At 41.3% G+C, this 25,308-nt stretch overlaps 3 protein-coding genes across 3 annotated transcripts in view; 1 reads left to right on the top strand and 2 right to left on the bottom strand.

Moving 5' to 3' along the window:
- tenm1 (teneurin transmembrane protein 1) overlaps positions 1-8,931 on the top strand; it is a 138,925-nt gene extending 129,994 nt beyond the window's left edge. The window contains exons 34-36 of the mRNA XM_061834623.1: positions 980-1,686; positions 4,634-4,776; positions 5,956-8,931. Coding sequence (XP_061690607.1) covers positions 980-1,686; positions 4,634-4,776; positions 5,956-6,711 — 1,606 coding nt within the window. The 3' untranslated portion in view covers positions 6,712-8,931. The remainder of the gene's footprint in view (positions 1-979; positions 1,687-4,633; positions 4,777-5,955) is intronic.
- A 22-nt stretch (positions 8,932-8,953) lies between these two features.
- Positions 8,954-12,901, bottom strand: LOC133508489 (SH2 domain-containing protein 1A-like). The gene is given in 4 exon segments (XM_061834622.1): positions 8,954-9,082; positions 9,084-9,229; positions 12,507-12,570; positions 12,765-12,901. Coding segments are annotated over 4 exon segments (441 nt in total). The 3' UTR covers positions 8,954-8,988.
- A 4,658-nt stretch (positions 12,902-17,559) lies between these two features.
- LOC133508629 (type-2 angiotensin II receptor-like) lies at positions 17,560-20,839 on the bottom strand. Its single transcript, XM_061834865.1, has 2 exons — positions 20,700-20,839; positions 17,560-20,253 (listed from the first exon to the last, which is right to left on the bottom strand). Exon 2 carries the CDS (start codon positions 20,207-20,209, stop codon positions 18,968-18,970), a length of 1,242 nt encoding a protein of 413 aa, XP_061690849.1. The 5' UTR covers positions 20,210-20,253; positions 20,700-20,839; the 3' UTR covers positions 17,560-18,967.
- Between the last annotated feature and the right edge of the window lie 4,469 nt (positions 20,840-25,308).

Consider the following 25,308-nt stretch of genomic DNA (forward strand, 5'->3'; position numbering starts at 1 on the left):
GTCATTGGTTTGGTACAAACTACATCATCAGTTTTTCAACAGTCTCGTGAAATTTGACTTTCAGGTTCCCAGCAGGTCAATTTTCCTCATAAGTATTACAGCCTAGATAAACTGGGAATGTTTTTATGGTTCAAATTTACTACCTGAAATATGTGTGCATCTAACCTTTCCTCAGGCACCATCGTGATATTAGTAGTTGTTTTGCAGGAAATTAAGATGAATTAAGATAGTCATATTCCTTCGAACATTATTGCGAGCCTAAGGATGATTTATCATGCCATAAAAAACATTTGTGACTTCTAAAACATTAAACTGAAACAGGCTTTATGTTGTATTTCCAACCAGTAGACATTTAGAGACCTATTTTCGTGACTGGCATGATTCCGGGTTTGTGGGTGGCACAAGTGTGCACCAGGGGCATGTTACACTGGTGTTGGTAATTTTGAATAGCAGCGTTGCACAATGGCCGGGCTTCCTCAGTGTGGGTGCATTTGGAGCTGACTTCTTTAGTCACCAATCAAAGCACTTCCTCTCTATTCCTTTAAAGAAAAGTCTCAATGGAGGACAACGTGTGATCGCACTCATACGTACTTGAGGGGAGCATTGTTACTTGTCTTGGTCAGTGTGGCAACAGACAATGTGAGCACTGGCAGTTAGACTTCTTCTGAGGAGGCTTAACTTTAGACAGTCTTTCTCCCACTAAATTGTCACTCCGCTGCTAGTATTTCCATGAACATGACCTCTTTGTGCCGGAACGCCGAGTTTGGTGTGGACTGGTCTGCCAAATTGGCAAAGCTGCACAGTGAGCCCGGTTTTTCTGCAAATATTAGAATCCAATGGGATTTGAAGAAGCCAAAGATCCACCGTCAATCAAGCTAGAGCCCTTAACGTCACATTTGTCGGATTCTTTTTGCATGTTTAAGGCTTATCGTGAGCTTTAATTCTTTCAAATCGTGATTACTGATGTGTTTGACTCCAGGTTGGTTCCACTACGTTATGACCAGCGAGACCGTATTACCCACCTCGGAGAGATCCAATACAGTGTAGATGAAGATGGCTTCCTCCGTCAGCGAGCCAACGACTTGTTTGACTACAACTCCAATGGGCTCCTGATGCGGGTCTTCAACCGAGCAGCTGAGCACACTGTGTGGTACCGCTATGACGGGCTGGGTCGTCGGGTGGCTACGAAGACTAGCCAGGGAGAGCAACTGCAGTTCTTTTACGCTGATCTTTCGTACCCAACCAGGGTCAGCCACTTATACAACCACAGTAGCAGCTTGATCACATCGCTGTACTACGACCTTCAGGGTCACCTCATAGCCATGGAGTTAAGCAGCGGGGAGGAGTACTATGTCGCGTGCGACAGTGTGGGGACCCCAAGGGCTGTTTTCTCAAGCAAGGGCCGACTGGTCAAGGAGATCCTCTACACCCCCTATGGAGAAGTGTATCAGGACACGAACCCTGACTTTCAGCTCATCATTGGATTCCATGGAGGCTTGTATGATCCTCTCACACGGCTGGTCCACCTGGGAAGGCGGGATTACGACACTCTAGCCGGTCGCTGGACTTCACCCAACCATGAACTCTGGGTGGAGTTGAGCCAAGAACCAAGACCTTTTAACTTGTATGCCTTCAAAAATAACTGCCCCGTGGGCAAAGTGGAGGAGGTGACGCAGTTTACGACAGGTGAGCTTCACACCGGCATACCAATTAGTTCATCAAAAATATGATGGAGTAGAAAATTGATTGATGATTTACAGACACACATTGTGTTTTACATTTTTCGTATACATATTCTAACAACGGCAGAATCTCTGTTACCTCCCAGGGTGCTTTCTAGCACTCTTTCTAAATAGCTGTTAATCAAGCTAAATGGATAAAGCTAAACTTTTCTCGTCTTTTTTACTGCACCGATTATTATGAGTATATTCATTAGTGATGTCACGCCAATTGGCATGTGGGAATTTTTATTTTATGAAAGCCTGACTTTTGTGCGATAAACAATGACCTTCCAGTCACTATACTATAGTACTATTCACTGTATCGCTAATCTTCTTCTTTTTCTTTCGGCTTGTCCCGTTAGGGGTCGCCACAGCATGTCATCTTTTTCCATCTCAGCCTATCTCGTACATCCTCCTATCTATCACCCACTGTCCTCATATCCTCCCTCACAACATCCATCAACCTTTTTTTTGGTCTTCCTCTCGCTCTTTTGCCTGGCAGCTCCATCCTCATCACCCTTCTACCAACATACCCACTCTCTCGCCTCTGAACATGTCCAAACCATCGTAGTCTGCTCTCTCGAACCTTGTCCCCAAAACATCCAACTTCGGCTGTCTCTCTAATGAGCTAATTTGTAATCCTATCCAACCTGTGATGGGAACGAGTAGTGGAGGCTAGACCCCGAACAGAAGTAAGTACCTGCGAGCAACAGTATGGTTTCATGCCTAGAAAGAGTACCACAGATGCATTATTTGCCTTGAGGATGCTTGTGGAAAAGTACAGAGAAGGTCAGAAGGAGCTACAATGTATCTTTGTAGACCTCGAGAAAGCCTATGACAGAGTATCAAGCGAGGAACTGTGGTACTCTATATGCAAGTCCGGTGTGGCTGAGGAGTATTTTAGAATACTACAGGACATGTATGAGGACAGCAGAACAGCGATGAGATGTGCCATAGGTGTGTCAGAAGAATTTAACGTGGAGGTGGGACTGCATCAGGGGTCCGCGCTGAGCCCCTTTCTGTTTGCGATAGTAATGGATAGGCTGACAGACGAGGTTAGACTGGAATCCCCTTGGACCATGATGTTCGCAGATGATATTGTGATCTGCAGTGAAAGCAGGGAACAGGCGGAGGAACAATTAGAAAGATCGAGGTACGCACTGGAAAGGAGAGGAATGAAGATTAGCCAAAGTAAACAGAATACATGTGCTTGAATGAGAGGGGCGGAGGAATAAGAGTGAATTATAATCGCTAATAATACTTGTATAAGTTGCGCATCCTTTCTGCTAATTACTCAATAGAGCTTCTTCTTCTACAAGCCTAAATAACCTCCATTTCCTTATTGCGACTCGCTAGTGCTACAATTTTTTTACATTGCTATCCCACCTACCTACCTCGCCAAGGAAAACACGACCATGATTTACTGATCCGAACTGTACTGTGGTGAACAGAACTGCACTGTACTTACTATGAGGAGTGCCATACGACAACTATGGCACGAATCTGGGGAGATATTGCTCTCGCTCGCCCACTCCGTGTCTGTCAACCACACACATACGCACACCCGCCCACTTTTAAACATATGTAAAAAATATCTGCCGGTGAGAATGAGATGACACAGGTGAGGCGATGTGTCAGACAGAGGAAATGCAATACACTGAAGAACACCCCAGCAGGAAACAGGACAGCTTCTGATCATCTTGTTTTTCCTTTTTTTTTGTGTGTTTTGTTTTGTTTTGTTTTGTTTTTTTAACACAAGCTGTTATGCTTTGTCCCCTTTTGTCTGTCAAGAACACACTGCTTCCCCGAGGGCTGAAAAAGAATCTTAAACAAGAGAACGAGATGGAATAGTAGCGTATCACAGAGAATGTAGAATGTCAGTCGGGTCGTCTGGCTTTCATGAAAATGGAACATTAATTTGGAACAAAAAAAAAACATGTTTGTGTTTTATATATATATATAGCCATGGAAACAACTTTGCACAACTGTATATAATGGGGTGCATAGGTTCTGCAACCTATTATCACAAAAAAACGATACAGTAATCCGACTCTATATCATGGTTCTCCACGGTCCCGCTATATTGTGGATTTTTATTACAGTTGTTACTCTTTTTTTATACCGTTTGTACAATATTTTTGTGTTATCCATTGCACTCTTTCTCTCTCAATTTATATGTCTTTAGGACTCTCATGATGGGAAATTGTTCAGGATGGCATATTTTCTCAAACATGTATAAATGTAGTATCACTGATGCTTTTATGTCACTGGTATAGTGATATCAGAGCACAGTAATTCAACTATATTGTTTCTAAGAACAATTCACCTTTTTTTGTAATTGTGAGCATTGACATTTGGAATGTAGGACAATAAATAAAATATCTGATACACAAAAATATGCATAAAACAAATTCAGACTCTGTTCCCAAAATTCGCACTTTGACAAATATTAAATTTGGGACAGATGCCTTAACAGGGACTATGATGAAACCCATCATGTGTCTGGGTACCTCTACGCGCCCTCGGTTTTGTTGTTGTTTTGCTGCATCATTCAGAAATTAGTCCCAACCTAGAATAATGTTTCATTAAAAAAAAAAAATAGAAAATCATGTCGATTTTCCAGCACCATGCGTTCAAAGACCCAAATTGCCATCCCTGCTCCTTTTTTTTTTTTTGCATTTGTCCATTTTTTTCCATCTTGTGGTGGCTCGCATTGTAGTATGGCATATAAACATTTAATGATAGATGGATTGATAGATAGATATACTGTATAGATTTCCATCTATTTTCTCTACCAATAATCCTATTTATAGATACATATATATAGTTTGGTTGGAGTGTGTGATAGACAGTGTAATAGACATTGTTCTGTTTGTTTCATTTGTATTGTGCATTTCTATATTTGTTTCCAGACATCGGCAGCTGGCTCCAGTTATTTGGCTTCCAGCTTCATAACGTTGTTCCGGGTTTCCCAAAGCCCGAGATAAGCCACATGGAACAGACATATGAACTGATGAAGACCCAAACCAAGACACAAGACTGGGACTCAAGCAAGGTGAATTGCTATATGTATTTTATTTGCATTATTGACCCTTTGTAAATATGCATTTTTTTACTATTTTAGAAAAAATCATTATATTTTCTCATTACGAAAATCATTATTATTGATAACTCATTGACTTACACAAATGGTCCAACATTTACTTTTTACCCCAACCCACTCTAGATATAAAGCAAAACATCTCCTGACTCCCTGAAATTGTGACTCACTGATATGTGTTTGGTAAAGTTTCCGTTACCCAAATGGATCACATTAAGTGAACGGCTCTTAAAAATCCGATGATCAAAAACATGATTTAAAGAACTGTGCCTTCTACAGTAAAAAAAATAATTCTCAATGAAAACACCACACAAACAATACGTAACATATACTGTAGTAGGTGCAGTTTAAGGAAGGAAAAACAACCATCAAATACTCTCCTCTACCGTATTTACAACCGTTGGAATATCATGAAGGGAGATCTAATGGGGGTGGGGGGACAGCAGGATACTTCCAAAGAAATTCTGGAGAGATACTATGAAATTTTCCATGAACTTGCAAGTTCAATATACATCCAAATGTTCACTTGCAGACTAACAAGCCATGTCAAGCAGCTCCAATAATAACTCATTCGGCCACGCCCCTGAAATAGACATGCCTTATGGACCAACACAATGTACAGTAATTTTACATGATAAAACCAGTGTGTTTCTTTTCAGTCTTTTTTGTCATGTTTTATCATGTATTATGTTTCATTATGTTATTTAGATTTTAAAAAATTACCCCCAAAAAACAGTTTTGAGTGAGTAAGATTAAGGCCTTTCGGATCATTTTAAATTAATGGGGTAATTTCCTTTTTTTTTATTTGGTAACCTCACTTTGTAAAGAAAGCCACAATTGTTCAGAAGTGAACAGTATGTAGATATTGTGGTGCATAATAATTTGGAACACAGTTCAAACATTCTGTACTTATAGTAATACAGTGAATTTCTGCTATGACTGAGCAAAAATCTGCTGATAATTACGTATATATTGTTTTCAGACATGAAACAGTTTATAACAGAAAAAAACTATGAAAGAATTTAACAAATATATGTAGGAAAAATACACAAATTTAAAACAAAAATGAAACAAAAATCTGCAAATAGGTGAATCTGCGGGTCTCCACTTAAGAATTCTGGTCCTTTTGTTCAGGTGGTTTTGGGAATCCAATGTGAGCTCCGCAGGCAGCTGAGGCGTTTCATCTCTTTGGAGCGTTTGCCACTCGTCTCGGCACCCGTAGGCTCAACTTGCCACCGACCAACACGGCCCCCTCCCTTCGGTTCAAGGCCCTTCCTTCTCGGACCCAACATCCGCTTTGCCATTTCCCACAACCACGTGAGCGCAGAAGTCATCGGCGTAGCCAGTGAGGACAGCCGGCGAGTGGCTGCCATTTTGAACGGCGCCGTCCACTTGAGCGGGCTGAGCTTCACCGTGCACGGCTGCGACACCCACCACTTCCTCCAGTCCCGGCCTATCGAGGAAGACCTGGCTTTGGGCTTAGGGGTCGGTGGGCGCGTCTTAGAGAGTGGAGTCAACGTGAGCGTGTCGCAAATGAGCGCCATGGTCAACGGCAGGACTCGTCGGTTTGCTGACATCACTCTCCAGCAGGGGGCGCTGTGCTTGTGCATCCGTTATGGCGGGAGTGAGGAGGAGGAGAGGGAGAGGGTGAGGGAGGAGGCCAGGAGGAGAGCGGTGGAAGTGGCGTGGGACCACGAGAAGAAGAGGGTGCAGTTAGGCGATGCGGGGAGCCGACCGTGGAGCGACGTGGAGAAGCAGCAGCTGCTGTCTGCTGGACGTGTGCAGGGTTACGACGGCTACTACTCCCTGCCTATAGAGCAGCAGCCGGAGCTGTCCGACTGCGCCTACAACATCCACTTCATGACTCTAAGCGAGGTGGGAGGCAGGTAACACTCGAGCAGCTCTCCCACCCCATCCCACCCCACCAAAGACTGCCCGTTTTTACTCTACTCCGATTTGTTCTACCCTTTCGATACAGTATAAAAAAAACAAACAAAAAAAGATGAGTCATCAAAAAAAGAACAAAAGATTAGGGGGAATAGATTTCCAAAATGCCTTTAACTGTGACAGAATGATGGTATTTTATTATTTTTGTCTGGTTTCTAACAGTGGCAACAAGCACGTGTGGTTGGGTTGTGGCTTTGCTTTTTGTATCCCTGCTAGCCTGGGAGTGAAATGACTCTTCTGTTGTCCTAACCACTCTTCTTAACTTTGGATTTTCTTTTCATTCACCAAAAGTTAAGACTTCTACTGTTTTCAGTGAATTATCTCTCCTTCATGACTCAAATCAAGAGCTCTCTAGTTGCCAATTACTCTGGATATACTCCCGTTTATTTAACGTGTAAGCGAGGCCTTGTTGAGCAAACCTCTTCTGGGTTGCTGCCTCTGCTGTGCTCCAACAGTAGTTTGTATGAGTGTGTATACTCCAATCAAGAATGTACATAGTCAGTGCTTTCACACTGAGGAAGAACAAAAAAAAAAAAATTCTGTTGTTCATAAATAAGTGTCAGTATTGTTAATCAATAGAAAGAGCAGTTACATTTTTGCAAAGAATTATACATGGCTATAGTAAATATTCTCGCTGAAAAAAAAAAAGAAAAACTTTATGGAGTTCCAATGCTGATTAAAGTTATTATGTGTGAATAATCCGAGTGCTCCGTGGGATGGCATTCTGTCTTATTTGGCTCTCCAAATTGTATCCGACTCCCCCCGTGTCCTCGCTCGCCTCCCCTTGCGCAACATTTGCTGCGCGCTCTTTGTTCTCGTCTCCGGGAGATTTGTCGCTCGCAAATCTGTGCTGTCATTATCGCCCATCGTTACGGTTCAAACTGAGCCTTGCATGAGAAACCTGCATCTGTCACAAGCAAAGAAGAAGCGGGAAGAGGAGGAAAGGGAGAGGCGCCGTGGCCGGAAGGAAGAAATGTGACAGCTGAGGCTCAGTGAGTGGGTGGCAAGTGCAGAAGGGGCAGGACCCCCGAGTTGGCTCCTGCGTTCTCTCCAGCTTGTCTCGTCTCATTAGGAAATGCCAATCAGGGTACATGTGAACCACTTCCAAGCTTCTCCTCCCCCCCCAAAAAAAAGTTGATGCAAAGATTTTTTTAAGCGAGCTTTCACTAATCTACCTCCTCTTCCATCTGCCTCCTCTCCCTGCGTCACACCACCATCTGCCCACCATTAATTGTTTGTGTTTCTCTGGTGGGCTGCCGACGACAGGGCCCCCGCTCTGCATATGTCGTGAGCGCGAGCAGGTGATATACGTTCCCGACGAGCTCTTTGCGACGCACCTCCCGTTCCATTCCGAAAAGCATATGCTTCGTTAGATACTGTCCAGCCACGTCTCGGCGCTGAAAAGATGGAAAGTCCGGTTGCTAGGAGACCACAATCCCAGCTAAATGGATGCTCACACTCTCTCCCTCATTCTGTCTCATGCTCGCACTTATTTTTTTTCTTCTACTGTAGTGTAGTGTCAATCAGGAAAATGACAGTACCACACACCCTCCCCATCCTACCCAGACAGTCAGCACTCCCTCCACGGAGATCAGCACTTCAATGTCAAATTGAATTTTGTTCCATATTATGTGTCAAAAATGTGTATGCATGTGTGTTTGCGCAGGTGTCAGAACAAATGAGAACTCATTAGAGGAGTATATTTCACCCAAATCATTTATTTTCCTTGTCATGCATTTAAAAATACATTTGTTGTCAATTTATTTATGCAGTAATGGATGTGAATTTTTCAGTAGATGAATATTTTATATCACACTCCCTGGTAAATTATGACACATTTTTGTGTGGCATAAAAGAGAACAGACTGCAAGTATATAGTTCGGCCCACAAATATTCATATCTTGTCCAAATTTAGAATTGAAATGAATTTTTATTGTGTAACTCAATGTTTTGTAACAAAGATATTTTAATATCTGCCACTCTGTGTGAATGCCAGAAGGTTCCATTTCATCTATTTTTACATACACATTTGGGTAGAACTGTACAAAGGGAACAATATAGCATGAAACAACATTCATTTATTGTTTGTTGAGTGACAGTGATTTTTTCTTTTTGTGGGGGAGAGGTGAATGGGAATCTTCAGTTTGGACAGGACATATGAAAGTAAAAAAATACAGAAGTTGAGACTATTTGAAATATATTTTACATGATGCTTTTCCATCACATATTCTTTCTAATTTTCTGTCCCCGTGCAGCCCACGACTGCTGGACGAGTGCACCCGAGCCGCTGTGTGTTGGTGACAGGCCGTTATTGGGTGTCTGCCACTGTGGGTGTTTGCGCCCATCCCGGGCTAGTGACAGGGTAAAGCAGAGGCATGGCAATTCCTTGTCCCGGCACCTGGAAAGCTGCTAACAAGTTCTTGATGTTACGGAAATAGCGTTTCGGAACACCAGGAACGGTCTGAGGGGTTGAGGGGGAAAAAAATGAAAGAAAGTAAAGCAGGAGGCGGAGAGGAATTCGTAGATTTCATCCTGATGTCAAAACCCGCATGGAGAAAAGAGCATGAGACGTGGTTACTTTGAAATGAGCCGGTTGTACTGATCAAAAGACATCAAAGAGTGACCAGGAGATAAAAAGGCTTTCACAATAAGAATGAAAAAAAAATCTATTAGTTTCATATATGGCACAATTTGGCAGAGCTCTCATGAAAGACAGAAAATTAATAGAATAGAGAATAATTGATGATAGCAGATGGGAAAATAAAACACTGGGGTATTTCAGGCTAAATTAGGAAAATGCAGACTGAGAGTTCTTTATTCCCCTGAGGCTTTTTCACATGTTTGTCAACAACAACAAAAACAATTATTCATGTTGATCACGGGTGCACGTTTGAAACGTGTGCCATTATCTCGGGAGCTTCCTTTGCGGCCAATTAAAACGGGAAAAGCGCAAACATATGTGGTTTCAAAATAACCCAAAACGTTTGGAAGTCATCCTCTTCACCTGGCAAAATCCAAGCCGGCTTGCGGGCGCTCCAATGACTTTTAAAAATTTTGTGTTTTCCTCAAATGAGTGGTTTTCCTCCCTTGTTATTGCATTCCATTCTTTACAATCAATCACACTGGGGGAAAAAAAATTACTCATGCATTTTACAATCATTCCACCAAACACATAGATTGGTGTCTTCAAATCTTGCAATTCTTTTATCTTTCTGTGGCTGCAAGAATTACCATACAATATTTCATTAAAGGGATATTGGTTATGAATAATGTAAAATATTATTGAGCTTGTAGCGCAATCTCTGTCTTCGTCGGTGTTGTTTGATTGATCGTGTCAGTGTACAACATGATGGCAACGGGGCTTCTTTTTTCGTGACGATGACGCGTACGCGTCACGCAGCCACAGCGAAGACAATATTGAGATGTCACTCTGCGTTCACAGAACGCCGTTTGTCGTCTCAATCATACACAGAACTCATCACAAATTCTGTCAGGTGCAATCCGAGAGTCCACATCTGAAGAGCAACAATCTCTGACATTTAAATCTATTCCATATAGGCAAAGGAAGGAACCAATTTTACAGTGCTTCCTCTACTCAGAAATATCAACTTGATAAATAGAAGATGTACAGAACAAAGGAAGCTGCATACTTGAGGGCAATGCCTCCAAGACCCTGTTTGACCTCCGATATCTTTTGCATCATTGAGTGTTCATTTTAACAAACCTTCGAACAACGGCGTGTTTGTCAAAATCAGTTTACTCTTGCTGGTGTTAAAATGCAGAAGTGCAATAAATTATTCACACTTTCGTGACATTTGCCGGACACATGGCACCATAGAGGACAAAAGTGAGGTACCTATCGCACGATAAGATCTCATGTGTGCTTTGTAAGATGTTTAGCTGCCATACAAGTGTAAAAGATTAAGATACTGCTTCTTCTTCTTGTTCTTCTTTTCCTTTCGGCTTGTCCGGATTAGGGGTTGCCACAGCGTGTCATCTTTTTCCATCTAAGCCTATCTCGTGCATCTTCCTTTCTAACACCCACAGTCTTCATGTCCTCCCTCACAACATCCATCAACCTTTTCTTTGGTCTTCCTCTTCCTCTTTTGCCTGGCAGCTCCATCCTCAGCATCCTTCTACCAATATACTCACTCTCTCGCCTTTGGACATGTCCAAACCATCGAAGTCTGCTCTCTCGAACCTTGTCTGCAAAACATCCAACTTTGGCTGTGCCTCTAATGAGCTCATTTCTAATCCTATCCAACCTGTTCACTCCGAGCAACAATCTCAACATCTTCATTTCTGCTACTTCAAGTTCTGCTTTCTGTTGTTTCTTCAGTGCCACCGTCTCTAATCCGTACATCACTGCCAGCCTCACCACTGTTTTAAATAAACTTTGCCCTTCATCCTAGCGGAGACGTCTGTCACATAGAACACCAGACACCTTCCGCCAACTGTTCCAACCCGCATGGACCCGTTTCTTCACTTCCGTACCACACTCTTCATTGCTCTGTATTGTTGACCCCAAGTATTTGAAGTCGTACACCCTTGATTAAAAGATTTAAAAGATTAAGATACTGTTAATACAAAAAAAAAAATCCTCATTCTCAGGTTCTAAACATAAGGACAAATTCCACAGCTCACTCTTTTGTTATTCTATCATTGTAGTTAACATATTAATTATTTTGTACTGAAAATTCTGCGTGTCATAAAAAGTTCTTTTGATGGTTCTATGGAGAGCATCACATTTCTATCATTGCCATCATTGGCATATTTCTGTGGCACACAAAAAAAAAGCCAAAGAAAATGCAAACATGCTTGGGGTGTGGAGCCTGGATGTTCACTGAGAACTGAGCATATTTTTCCAGAACATTTGCTTTGGATGCTCCATTCAACACCTCAGGGTATTCCTATTCTGAGGTTTTAGTGTATACTATAATGGTTTACCGTTGCTATTATTTATCCCAACAGTGTTTGTTGGGTATGAGCTCAAGGCTGTCATATTCATCCATGAACAACCATGAACAGTATTTATGGCCCTTGCTTTGTTTGCCTGACACGCCGGAACAGAAAGAGCCTTTCACCAAACTGATCCCCCAAAACAGAAGCATAAAAGTATCGAAATTGTCTTTTGATGCTCAAGAATTAAGATTCGGGCATCACTAAAATTGCTCATTTCAGTGGCTTTCAAACTGGGGGGGCGACCTACAGCTATAATGAAACTTTTCATTATTAAGTTACACCCAGCTGTTGTTATTCACGTTTTCATAGATTCCTAAGGAATAATGTTTGCAAGTGGGGGAGAGGGTAGGATTTCAGCACCCCGCACACCCAGCTGGAAACATTTCAAGCTATGGGGGGCACTGAAAATTTCATCTCCAAAATGCGGAGACATTTGGGAACCGCTGGTGTATTTCAACCCCCAACTGATGACAACGAATTGATTGCGTTGTAGCAGTCGTACTTCTTCAGCTTACGGTCATGCTACTCTGAGAACGACCTATCTCGTCAGATCTCGGAATCTAAGCGGGTTTGGCCCTGGTTAGTACTTGGATGGGAGACCTCCTGGGAATGCCAGGCGCTGCAATAATCTCTCCCCGACTAGATGCAGAGGGGTTGCGTCGGGAAGGGCATCCGCCGTAAAACTGTGCCAAACAAATATGCGTTCATCTAAGATAACGCGCTATGGCGACCCATAATGGGATAAGCTGAAAGGAAAAGAAGAAGAAGAGTCGTACCTCTGCGGCCCACGAACCTCCATCATACTTGTGAAGCCGGTATGTAAAGACAAATTCTTTGCACCTGCACACACAGACGCACGCCATGACCAATATACTACCAATACTGCAGTATTGGTTTGAATTGTCTTATTATTTTATCTTGGGTTTCGTTCATTAACAGACAAGACAAGAGAACTGGATTATACTGTGCAGTATGTTTCGGTAATTATTGCCGGCTGTGCACTGAAAAGAATGAAAAGTTGCTCTTTTACTCACAGCACACAGAGGCAATAAACCTCAGGTACAGAATCGCTGTCTCGGACCAAGTAGCATCCATCGCGTCCATCCAGTAACAGTCTCTGCTCCCCCTCCTTTTTCCCAATGGCTCCGTGGTAGACAGAGAGCGTTTCCATCTCACCTTTCTTGAGGCGGGTTTTCATACAACTGATTTTTAAAAATGTTCTCAGCTATTCTCAGTCTTGCTTGTTCTCTTTTCAAACATTCAAGACTTTTGGTCAGTGGCTTGTATGATGCAAAACAAAAGTTAGAGACGCTGCGTCTTTTTTGTTTTCTGTTCCTTGTTCATGCTACTGCATCTGTTTAGGAGAATGAGTTATGACAGATGAGCTGTCTGAATTTTCTCTTCCTCCTATCGCATAGTGACGGCAGCCGAAGACGTGTGCATCAGACGGCTCCTTGTTTAGAAGGTATTTTTTTCTGAATACATGGATACATTGTCACGTAAATACATAGTTCAGGAAATTCTATTAAAAAAACTGACAGGAAACAACATCAAACCACAATAATGTAAGAAACATGAGAAAGCAAAAATAGTAGTTGTTTCATGTTTAATGAAACAGTAGCCTTGCTATTTTTACAGGATATAACCGGTATTTTTGATTTCAGTGAAAAGTTGAATAAACATTGCAGATTACACAGGATTCCCACGTTTTTACAATTTCGTATATGCAACTCATAAAATTTAATCAATAAAATTGTGCTGCAGGGCATAAAAATCTGACAAAAAACATGTTAAATATTTATGTCAAGCTGTTTAAACATTATTTTTAATTAATACAACAATTTTAAGTTGATCTACCATTAATTTATTCTTTGTGTTGAACAAACACAGCTCAAATCACTGACTGAGAGGTAACAAAAAAATGTGTCATCCTAAAGAGTCACCTACAGTACACTTCAGCTTGCATTTTCTGGTTTGTCGTTCACCGGGGTCTTCTATTGATTGTGCGTCAAGGACGCATACACCTCAATTCCTCACAGCGAGGAATAGTTAATGAAGCCGTTGGTCGCAACATACTGCAGAGCTGCTCCAAACTCTACTTGCAAGCTGTCCTGTCAGCTACGGCAGAGTTGCCGTTGTGTCAAATGTTGATGTAAATAGGAACTGCTGATTAAAATATTGAATGTCATGTGCTCACTTTGTTCAGGGGGTGTTACAGCACCTGGAGGCTGGGATACCACACAATGTTCACGGGGAAGCACGTGCAGTTACCGCCATGCAGTGGTGCTCAAGCACTTTCCTTTTTGGAACAGACCAAAAAATGATCCCTTTTTTCCGCAGTGAAATTTTGCCCATCATTTATCAATATTAAAAAATAAAACGCAACAAGAAAGAACTCATCAAATTTCCACAAAGTTTGAAATCTGTCTGGCATTCATACGATATCTTACGAGAATTGTATATATGCTGGGACCTTGCTCGCAGGCCACCGTCTTCTCCTTCCCAAAACCTCACATTGGAACTGTTTTGTGCTGACTTTTTATTTACATTCACTGTCGCCTCCCTTCACATCTCCTTTGTTAATAGTTACAAATACACACCCCCATTTCCAATTAAATTTTGATGTTGCGTGAAACGTACATGAAAACAGAATACAATGCAAATCCTTTATCACCTACATTCAATTATGTACATTACAATGACAAGTTATTTATTGTTCAAACTGATGAATGTTCTTCTTGTTTTCTCTACAAATTTTGAAACATTCTCCTAAAAAGCTGGAAAAGGGACAACAAAAGACTGGGAAAGTTGAAGAATATCTAATAAACAACAGTAACATTCCACAGGTGAACATCTTAAATGAAAACGAGTGTCAGATTGGGTATAAATTTCAGAAACAATGATGGGGTGAGGTTCAGCACTTTGTGAATAATTGCATGAGCAAATAGGCCAAACATTTAAGAATGTCTCGCAACAAACGATTGAAAATAATAATAAATCAAAAAATAAATAATAAGGGGGTTATTATACAGCACAATGTTATTACACGATTCAAAGAATCTGAAGAAATCACTGCACCGAAGCGCCAAAGCAAAAAAACGCCTTAAATCACTCAGGCAGGACAGAATTAAAACTGGCATCATTGGAACACTTCTGAAACCCAGTCAGTTAACACAGCTTGTTGCTACATTTATGCAATTTAAAACTCTACCATGAAAAGCAAAAGTCTTGTATCAACAACACTCAGAAATGCTGTCAGCTTCTCTGGGCTGGAGTTTCTCTGAAATCAATTAACACAAAGTCTAAAGTATGCTGTGGTCTGGCCAGTCAACATTTTAAATTTTGGGGGTAAGCCGTGCCTGTCCTATCCTACAGGACTTACTATTCACAGTCTGGCACAGGGACATCCTGGGCATTTCAAACACAAATTATCCTGGAAACACAATAAAAAGGCATCAAAGAATATAGAAAAAAATGATGGCACTGGACCTTTAATTGTAAGAGTCATTTTGGCAATGGCTTCAGCACCTGCCAGCCAAAATATTCTGCAAGACTGTCCTTCACCCAGATGACCACGTGGTCTTAAAGAAGACAGCGTTGTGACTTTGAGAATCTTTCTGTCTGGATTAGTTGAAAGGGTTCTCCACTCACAACTGCAGCCTCCGAGTCATCAATCTGTGTCATAGCTCTCTTTCCCTCAGCTTGTAAAGATCATGAGCGCGGGGCTTCTGGGCTGAGTGTGAGGGAAAGCAGCCAGCGCCAGCCAGTCGAACGGCCGAATGAATCTGCAACGTCTTAGCGCCGCCCAGTGGCCAATTCTAAAGATTTACTGGATTGGAATCTAAAAAATATATATATACTGTATATACAAGTACAGTATTCACTCTTGCATGGGTACCAGGAAACATAATGGGAAAATACCACAACCTCCAAATGAGTGTCAAATATGAAAAGTGGCAAAAGTACATACGAAGAGTTCAGACAAAACAAATTTGTTTTTGGTTTCCGTAGATTCTTTGATTTAATCTACAGAAACAACAAAAATGTATATATCTGTTTTTGTGTCTGAACTCTTCATATATTTATTTAAAACAACAACATTGAAGTAGCCAACCTACCCAACTCCTTTGATTTATCCATCCATCCATTTTCCGAACCGCTTATCCTCATGAAGGTCGCGGGAGTCCTGGAGTCTATCCCTCCTTCAATTTAATAAAAGTAAAAACGTACAGACTGTGAAATATAACTAACTTCATGCAGTTATACCATATAGGACAAATCTCTCCATTTTCGTAACTTGGCACAGCAACAAACAAAACCCTACACTCAAAACTGTTTTTTTTTTTTAAATTTCACAGCGCTTGTATGCTGAGAATTCAATAAAAAGCTAGCTACGGTTGGCTTAAGCTTTCACTATATCAAATTGAATTGAACGAATTGATGGGGAATATCTTGCTTCTCTGTGGAATCATTTTTTTTATGCACCCTGGTTTACGTGCTTTCAAGTCGCTGCTTTTATGGTTTTCTTCGCCTTACAAATCTCCAAGAACTCAATCAATCAATCAATCAAATCTCAACTTTAGCTCTCTATTTCTGTCGTGTCATCATCCGCGCAGGTTGAGAAGTAAAAAGCCTGTTTTGACAAAGTAAGGAGCAGAAAGTACAAACATGTTTTCAAATGTAGGCCATAAAAGTAAGTCATCCGAAAAATACAGTACTCACGTGAAATGCAGATACCTGAAACATCTACTCAGCAGGTATGTTGATAAAGTATTTGCACTTATTTACTCCACTGCTGTCAAACCATTTATCATTCAAACAGTTTTGTTTTTTTTTTTTGGTCTAACCTTCAGCAGGGAAAACCACTACACACACACACACGCACACACACTCTATCAGCTCCCACCTCACAAAGGGCCAGGCCAGGGTCAGTGTAGCATGTGAGGGATCCATACTAGACACGAGTAGCAGACAGATACTCCATTGATTAGCACAACACAAGTGTCATTTCAACGGGAATGCATCATCACAGCAACTGAGACCATGATAAGCAAGCAAGCTTTTTGTATGTGCAATCCATCAAGAGGTCACTCCAAGGAGAAAGATCGTCTCAACATACTGCAGTTATCTTTTGTAGTTCTAATTTTATTTTTTAATCCAAGCAGAGAAATTGCTTGAAATGTAACCAAAATATGTAAACAAAAGAAAAATAATAATAATAATACAATACAAATTCAGGTGATTCTGATTAAGCATATTATAGATTGATATTCCATTTAGACCAATAAATGTATTAGACCACCTGCCATGAAGAGAATATCCAGCATCATGAATAGCTTTTATTTTCACTTTTTCGATTGTAGTGAGCTCTCAACATTTCACAGTTTTGAAGAATGACTTTTTATAATACGCAGATTTTTGCTCGTTGTGCTTCTGTGGAAAATCACATATGAATTTGTTAATTTAAGTTGAAAAAAGTCATTCAAGGATGCAATTATTGATTAATTATTCAAACTACAAAGTATAGTAACATTATATAAAATTTTAGCATAAAACATGATTCTGGTAATGAGCAATACTGTTCATTAGCATTACAACATTATTTCTCTTGGTAAACTAAATTTGCTGATCAAAGTGCATTAAAAAATGTTAAATACATTTTAATTGCAGTTTGTGACTAAATGAAACTAAACTAAACTAAAAGATATTCACACCCTGACAAAATTCATTAATTTAAAGATTTAAAAAAAAAAAATATATATATATATATATATATATATATACACACACACACACAAATATGTGTGCACCCTTCTGAAGGATTCTGATAACTTCAACTATGATCACAAAATTCCCGATCACCTATACTTTGCAGATCAATAGATACAGTATAACTGTAATGAGAAAAGATGTGCTTTATCTTGGACCTGGAAATTGTCAAAACACAATGCATTTTTTTAAAGCTTCTTTTTAATTGATCTTTCAACAAAATGCTATAGTGTTGCCACTTCTTGGAGTCATTTATAGCGACACGCAAAAGACCCAAAACTTGGGGAAGGATGAATAATTTGATGTTTGACAGCATCTAGCGTTATAAAACATAACATGTTTCATCATAACAGTATGAACTGACTGCGAATGTAAATTTGAGGAACAGCAAACCAAAGCCAAACATTTTAACCTCATTTTTCATAGCTTGTAAGATGACATCAGATACAACGTATATGGAAATAGATAGGAAATGGTATCCAGAGTCATATTATTAGACCGTGCTCTTATGATTTAGAAGTGCATTTCAACAACCTGATAAACATATTGATAAATTATTACCACTCTGACATAATATTGGATGCAATGGATCTCGGACTGTGCAAGAGGTCAGGTACTACCTGTATCATTTAAACAGTATAACTTTTGTTTGTTTTTTTGACTGATTTGTATTTTACCCATCCTATTGGATTGTACAAGTGGTCAAAATATGTAATATGTACGTTTATATATAGGGAATGTTGAAGGAAGTATTTGGAGTACCAGGAGAAAACCAAGAAAAGCACAGAGATTCCACCCTGGAGGACTTAAATTGAGTTTAGAACACAAACTCTTGACTGTGAGCCGGATGTGATAAACGTAGTTTATGTGTGACAAGAAAGATCCATAAAACAATGAAATAATTCGAAAATGTTGCAGGTCTTTTTGAAAACTAATGTTTTTTTTTTTGAATGACATATGTGGCACATACAGTTAATGTCTATTGCTTAACCCTGAAATACAACATTAGATATACAAATATGACATTCTGCAGGTTCTTTGTTTGGTTTTGTAACTGGACCGTCTTTGTGCAATCATGGAGGAAACCCAAAGGCACAGCAACCCGAGCTAAATACTTCATCACAAATGCAACTTTCTTATTTTCAAGGATGTGCAGGGAACTCATATTGTGACTAAGGGCTCAATATCAACACATCAACGTGCGCCATGATGGGCTCCGTGGAAGTCTGGTGACCCTCGATTCCCTCACCCAGAACATGTGCGAAGTAGGAAAAATATATTTGATGGTTATTGCGCACTAACAACTCTGCTACTTCATGCATCTTGAAAAACAGCAAAATGTACTTGTTTTGGAAGATTTTAATCTTGTTTTTCATATTAGCGTCTGAAAAGCAGTCTTCAGGTTCCTTTTTTTTTTTCATCACTATTATTATACTTTTGCCCAGTGTTATGTTACCTCAGCGGTCGACTAAGCATGCGCGGAGGCGTCGGCAATCGCCAGATCTTTCAAGTCACTGAGTTTTCGGGAGAAAGAACTGAGACGAGTGCTGAATGAGCCCCTCTTCTGACTGTGATCCTCTTCACGAGACTTCAAACGCACACACAGACCCTTACTAAGTGTCCCCAGTCTGCCTCGGAAATGGTTCCCAATAAAGCAGTACACCACCGGGTTGATGGCAGAATTAGAGAAGCCCAAGCAGAGGGTGAGGGGGGTGAGGTTGTGGATGGTCCACTGTGCCCAGCAACTGTCCAACCAGCCGTCGCTTTTCAGAATGTCTATAAAAGTCACACAGTGGAAGGGGAACCAGCAAAGGAAGAAGGCTAAAACAACTGCAGCCACAGTCCATAAGACCCTTTCCAGCCCTCTTCCCTCCATAGGTCTGCCTCCACTGGGGCCGGGGTTCACACACGGGGTCGGGGGTCTCTCTGGTTTACTGCAGCTGTCTTGTGACCCCGAGGATTTAAAAGCACTGTCAGAGTGTGACGGTTTCCGCAGGATTACAAGGCCAGAACTAGCCAAGAAGTGTCTTCCAATTGCACAGTAACAACACGAAATAATGATCATGGGCAGCAAAAAGCCAAGAAGTATTTTCATCCAGGCGAGGCTCCGATACCAGGTGGGATCCGGATAAATAATCACACAAGCCTGCACGCCAAGCTCCTCGATGTAGTGAGTGTCCCTCAGTGCTATAGTTGGCGCCGTGCAAGCAAATGCCAGAACCCACACTAGGATGCACATGAGCTTGGCACGTTTCAGGTCTCGAACGCTCTGGGAGCGCAGCGGGTGAACCAGAGCAAGGTACCGGTCCATGCTCATGCAAGTGATGAAGAATATGGAGGCATATAGGTTGAGATTATGGACACCTCCGCAGATCCTGCACGCTACTCGTCCGAAGGGCCAGTTGTAGCCTTGTGAGTAGTAAACAGCCCACAGCGGGAGAGACAGCAGGAACAGAAGGTCCGACACGCAAAGGTTCAGCATGAACGTATTGGCGACAGTTCTCCTCGAGGCGTTGGTGTGCGCCAATACACACACAGCCAGCGTGTTGGCAATGATGCCCAGACAGCAGATAATGCTGTAGATAGAGGGGATGATGGTGGTCATGGGCACCAAGGGCCAGTCTGCACAAACAGAAGTGTTCTTGAGGTTTTTGCTCGTATAAGGAGAGAAGGTGGAGTTAAAAATGGAGCTGTCATTTGGGACTGCCATGATGGAACAAATCCACTTCAATACTTTCAGTGCTCTGGGGTCAACTGGAAAAAACCACAAAGTTAAGTTAGTCGCCTTTTATGGATACCAATTTCTCTCTCAATGTGATAAATGTAACATTTGGCCCTAGTGTTTTACTGGATACACAATATGAGTTCAAACAACAGTTGCAGTGGCCTGCTCATGAAAGCCAAATGAAGAAGTGTTGGCTGCTCATTGGGTTTCACAGAAAAAAAAGCATTCCATATTAATACCGGAAATGGAAGCTTTTAAACATGCATACCATACATGGACTTTGGGTCAAGTTTAACTTGATATCAAATCGGGGAATCTGGAAGAAGCCCCTGGTTTGGGCGCACTAATAGAATACTTGATTTTTCGAGAAATGATCTAATTAGAAAAAGGCTGTCAGGGATACAAACGAGGGATTACATCACCAAACAAAAATCACAAAGTCATTTCATGAATTTAAACAAGAAGATATTTTTACCTCAAATGTTTGTTTGTCCAGTCCAGTAGGTTGAGCTGTTTTAATGCCTCATTCGTCTAAAGTCCATGTCTTTGCATTGCCCCCCTTCTCTTGCAAGAGTCCCAGACCATGTCATGTGTCAGAGCGTGTGGAGTGGTGGACACGGTCTGGAACCTCTGAGAAACCAGATGAGGCTGTGGGGGTGTCTTATAGCCCCCACGATGATTGCACAACAGAGGGAAGGTGCACACACGTCACATTATCATCATCAGAGGGGCGGGATTGTACCTGGAAAGAGGCCAGCCTACACAAATGTATTGTTTTCATTTCACCCCTCCTTTTTGGCCACTCATAGCAATGAGATAATCAAGTCAAAATGGGCGTTTTGCGCACATGCAACCACCAGACCTTTTTATTGGGCTGCCCGTTATTAAAGTCACAATATTCTATTAACTATCAAAGAATTGTACAAAGTGTAGCATTTAATTCATATAGTCTATGTTGTGTTCAGGCGGCAGGGTGGCACAGCTGTAAAGCGTTGGCCTCACAGTTCTGAGATCCAGGGTTCAATCCTGGCCCTGCCTGTGTGGAGTTTGCATGTTCTCCCTGTGTCTGCGTGGGTTTTTTCCCACATTCCAAAAACATGCATCATTAATTGGACACTGTATATTGCCCCTAGGTGTGATTGTGAGTATGACTGTTTGTGTTTGTCTCTATGTGCCCTGAGATTGGCTGGCAACCAGTCCAGGTGTATCCTGGCTCCTGCCCGTTGACAACTGAGATAGGCTCCAACACACCCGGCGACCCTCGTGAGGATAAGCACCTAAGAAGATGGGTGGATGTTGTGTTCACCATTATACTACTGTTTTTTTTTAGTGTCAACCAATATAAAAATTACTGTGTAGTGGTACACATACTGTAGCTGCTTTGTCACATTGTGATAGTGGGCTGGTTCCCATTGAATCCTCCAACATCAAGAAACTGGAGCTCACTGGTTCCAAGGACTGATAAAGAGAAGGGGATCATTCATAAAAACCGAATAACCGTGTGAATTGAGAAACATGACTTTGGAATGTTATGCAGCGGACTTTACTTGATACAATGAAGAAACTGAATTTTCTAGTTGGGTCCTGAGCTGTAGAATCTCTGATGGATTTTAAGGTACGAATGACCTGAAAACCAACCAGGACCCTATGACTTGAGAAATGGAGGCAACTTGTTAATTATCCGCGAACTGTCTTACTCTGCCAGCGGTCAGATAAGCCATGGGAAATATTTACTTTGTCTCAACGGAAGTCAAGCCAGCCGCTGGGGCATTTGGGGGAGGACGGGCGAGAGAGTAACGAGGAGGACGACAAGCATATATTGCAAGGAATGAATGCGGGGATGGGGAGAAGAGGGGACAAAAACACTGGAGATTCTCTCCAGTGGTTTCTCATTAAAGCCTCGGGTACAAGTTAATGAGGGATGCACGCAAAGCTTTATGACTGATTGCATCACAGCGCCTATGATCAATGGCGTGGTCATGCACGTGTGTCTGCTTCAATACAGTACCTGTTCAACCTGATACACTTAATCTAACCATGACATGGACGCCTCTGTTTACGCGCCTGCTCAAAGATGGGTGTGCACTCCGCTCCATTGACTATTTATCAGAACGTGACGCGTCCTAATAGCTGTGAGAAAGCTGATACTGAGGACAGATGAAGGCATGGTAGAGTCCAGCAAAACAAACAAACAAAAAAAAAACGTTTGCCTTACAAAATTTTCATATAAAATGTATGTTATATAATGTTTTATGCATGAACAGCTGTTCAATGGAAGCAAAAGACTTATACAACGGCTAGAGTTTGAAATTAATTAGTTGGAAATACAGTTTAACATTATAAAAGACGGTATTCTAAACATGGGTAGATTGGAAAGCCCAAGATGCATCCCTATCAGATTTTTTTTTTTTTAAATAAAGTCCTTTACTACATTTCTGTGGACCAATATAACGGACTCCTTTTGCATAGTCTGGTAAAAAAAAAAAAAAAAAACATGCATCCAGAATTTACTTTTAGTATTATTAATGAGATTTTGTACTTTCATGCATTCTGAAAAGTGACGAAAACTTTATACCTGCTTTGTTACAGGCCATTCTCATTATTACAGTAATTGTTATAATTTTCTACATTTATTGGACATTTGTTCTGACAGTCAGAAATACCTCAAACAAGTCCTAATGTATATGGAGTACTGTAAATACAAATTATTTGTGGTATGCTGTGTTGGATATGTGTTTGTTTGTTCATCTGTGAGTTGGCAGGTTTCAACAGATGGTCAAATTTGCAATTAAGATTTCTGGTGGGTGGGCAATTCCATTCATGGCATCGTCACTCAAAGAGTGAAACCTTTACCCCGCTACAAAGTTTTCTTCATTTGCCCAATTCTGCTCTATGAGACATATCACTTTTGTTTTAACATGTCAAAATGAATGCTGTGAAAAATATGACAGATAAAAAAGCCACATGGTGGCCAAAGGGCTTTTTAATATTATTTTACTATGACCATTACGACCGGACCCAACCGTCAACCACTGCAAACTACAAGCACAGTAATGGAAATATCGTTGTAGTAGTACATTTCTGAAAGCGTCAATCAAAAAGATATACATATATTTTGTCTTTAAAGCCCCACTGACAGGTAAAGCATGATTTGTAGTATGTTTTTAATTAAAAAAAAAAAAAAAGGCAGTCGGAACGGACCCATGTGTTTTTTCACCACACAACATGATTTTGAATGTGTATGACTTTTTGTAACTCCTGCCATGAAAATCCTCTCGAGGGATTTGTTTTGGAGAAAAAGTAGGAAGTGACGTTGTCAGCAGGAGAGCACTTTGGTGGTCCTGTGTGTTTATACTGATTTTACCTGCTGGAAGGTAGCTCTTTGTTCCTTCGTGTGAGCCAAAATGCCGGCTCATTGAGTTGTTGGCTATTGTTCGACCACTCGGGAGGATGGATTTACTCTTCATACTTTTCAAAAAGACCTGGTTCGTCATGAAAAATGGATTACACAGGTGCTAAGGAAGAGAGCTTTGTGGGTTCCGAATGACAGGTAAGATTCTATAGAGCTACTAAAATAATAGTTGGGGGGGGTACATAATCTTCTCAGAACATTAAAGATCCGCGTACGTAAATCAGGGGTCCTAAATGTGTCGATGTGCCCGTCGGCACCGCGTCTGCGGCGGATGGCTTCGGTGATGCCTCGTCCGCGGTGGACGGTTGCGGTGGGGTGGCTCATCGCGGCCCCACTGGGGTGGCTCATATATACTGTCGGGGAGTCTGTTGTTAGTTAGAAGTGATCCGCCACACATCTAAATATGGCTCAAAACGATGGGGTAATATTACCCTGGTCACTACACTCGATTGTGAGATACTCTTCGTCCCATAGCAGGTGCCACTACATGTTTTCAATGGTGAATGTCCCGGTGTAACATCTGCTGATGACGTTGCAGGCAATATGACTACCACTTGGATGTCCAATGAGACTTCTGCAACTTTGCGCATGGATGACACGCTCTATGCTCATATTTATTTTTTTTGTATAGACATTGAAGTGGATTTTTCATTAAAATATCTATTTTACAATGCATATAGGGATGTCAATGGGGCTTTAAAGACTATCTGATACAGGATCTGAATTTGATTCCACTATGATATGCCGGGCAGTGTATATTAGTCGAATCAAAATATTGCACGTGTAATGTGATTTCTTACTTTTCCTTTCACTTGTTTTTCAACTTAAAGCCTTTGTCAACATTTGCAGGACCAATTTGACTTTCTCTTATTATGCAGACGATCGACCTGTTGAGAGCAGCGCAGGAGAAGAAACCTTTCTCTTTTGTGGAATTCCTGGCATTCAAGCATGCATGCAATGCAAGCATTTTGTAATCGGCCCTACATTTTGCTCAGGCTCCAACTGTGTGGCGCAGTGATAAACTTTGTGGTGTGAATGTGTTGCAGTTTGTTCATCACACTTTACAGTTCCAGAGACTCTGTAACGGGCCGCAGATAACAAGGGCAGTAGAGCAGAGTTCAACAAACTCAAACCCTCAAATTACATTTATCAAACAGACACTCACAAAGTTGCGCGCATCATTTTCCAAACACCCTAATATTGCTTTCTAATCAAATGTTTATATGTTTTACTAATCACTGCAATCCATGTTTATTCTATGGTCTAGGTCTTTGCTTGCTTGTCAGACCCTGGGAAGACCGTGACCACAAACTGGACCCGTCAAACTGTCCCCTGTGGAAAATGGGGCTCTTGGGGTGAGAGGTGGGAGGTCAGGATTGTAAAATGCACTTCCTCTGTGCACAAGACAAATCTGAGAGCACAGCGGACAACATGACGAAACCCAGTAGAACATGAAGTTCTGAGAACATTATTATAGCTCCTGTTTGTGTGGGTTGGTGCAGGGCAGGGGTAGGGGGGATGGTGGGGTGCATGTACAAGCAGAGGGGACCCTCGAGAGAGGCTAGAGAAGGTTACACTTAACATCTCATCTGGCTTGGGGGTTTTGAAACATCCAGCACATTCTCGGTCATGGATAAAAGATGAAGCTGAGAGACTTAAAAATGCAATCAAT

This window comes from Syngnathoides biaculeatus, chromosome 11, assembly GCF_019802595.1.
Source record: "Syngnathoides biaculeatus isolate LvHL_M chromosome 11, ASM1980259v1, whole genome shotgun sequence".
In the NCBI taxonomy this organism is placed as follows: Eukaryota; Metazoa; Chordata; class Actinopteri; order Syngnathiformes; family Syngnathidae; genus Syngnathoides; species Syngnathoides biaculeatus.

Bases quoted from the DNA above. Each gene is read 5' to 3' on its own strand.
- LOC133508629 (XM_061834865.1), bottom strand. From the start codon at position 20,209: ATGGCAGTCCCAAATGACAGCTCCATTTTTAACTCCACCTTCTCTCCT.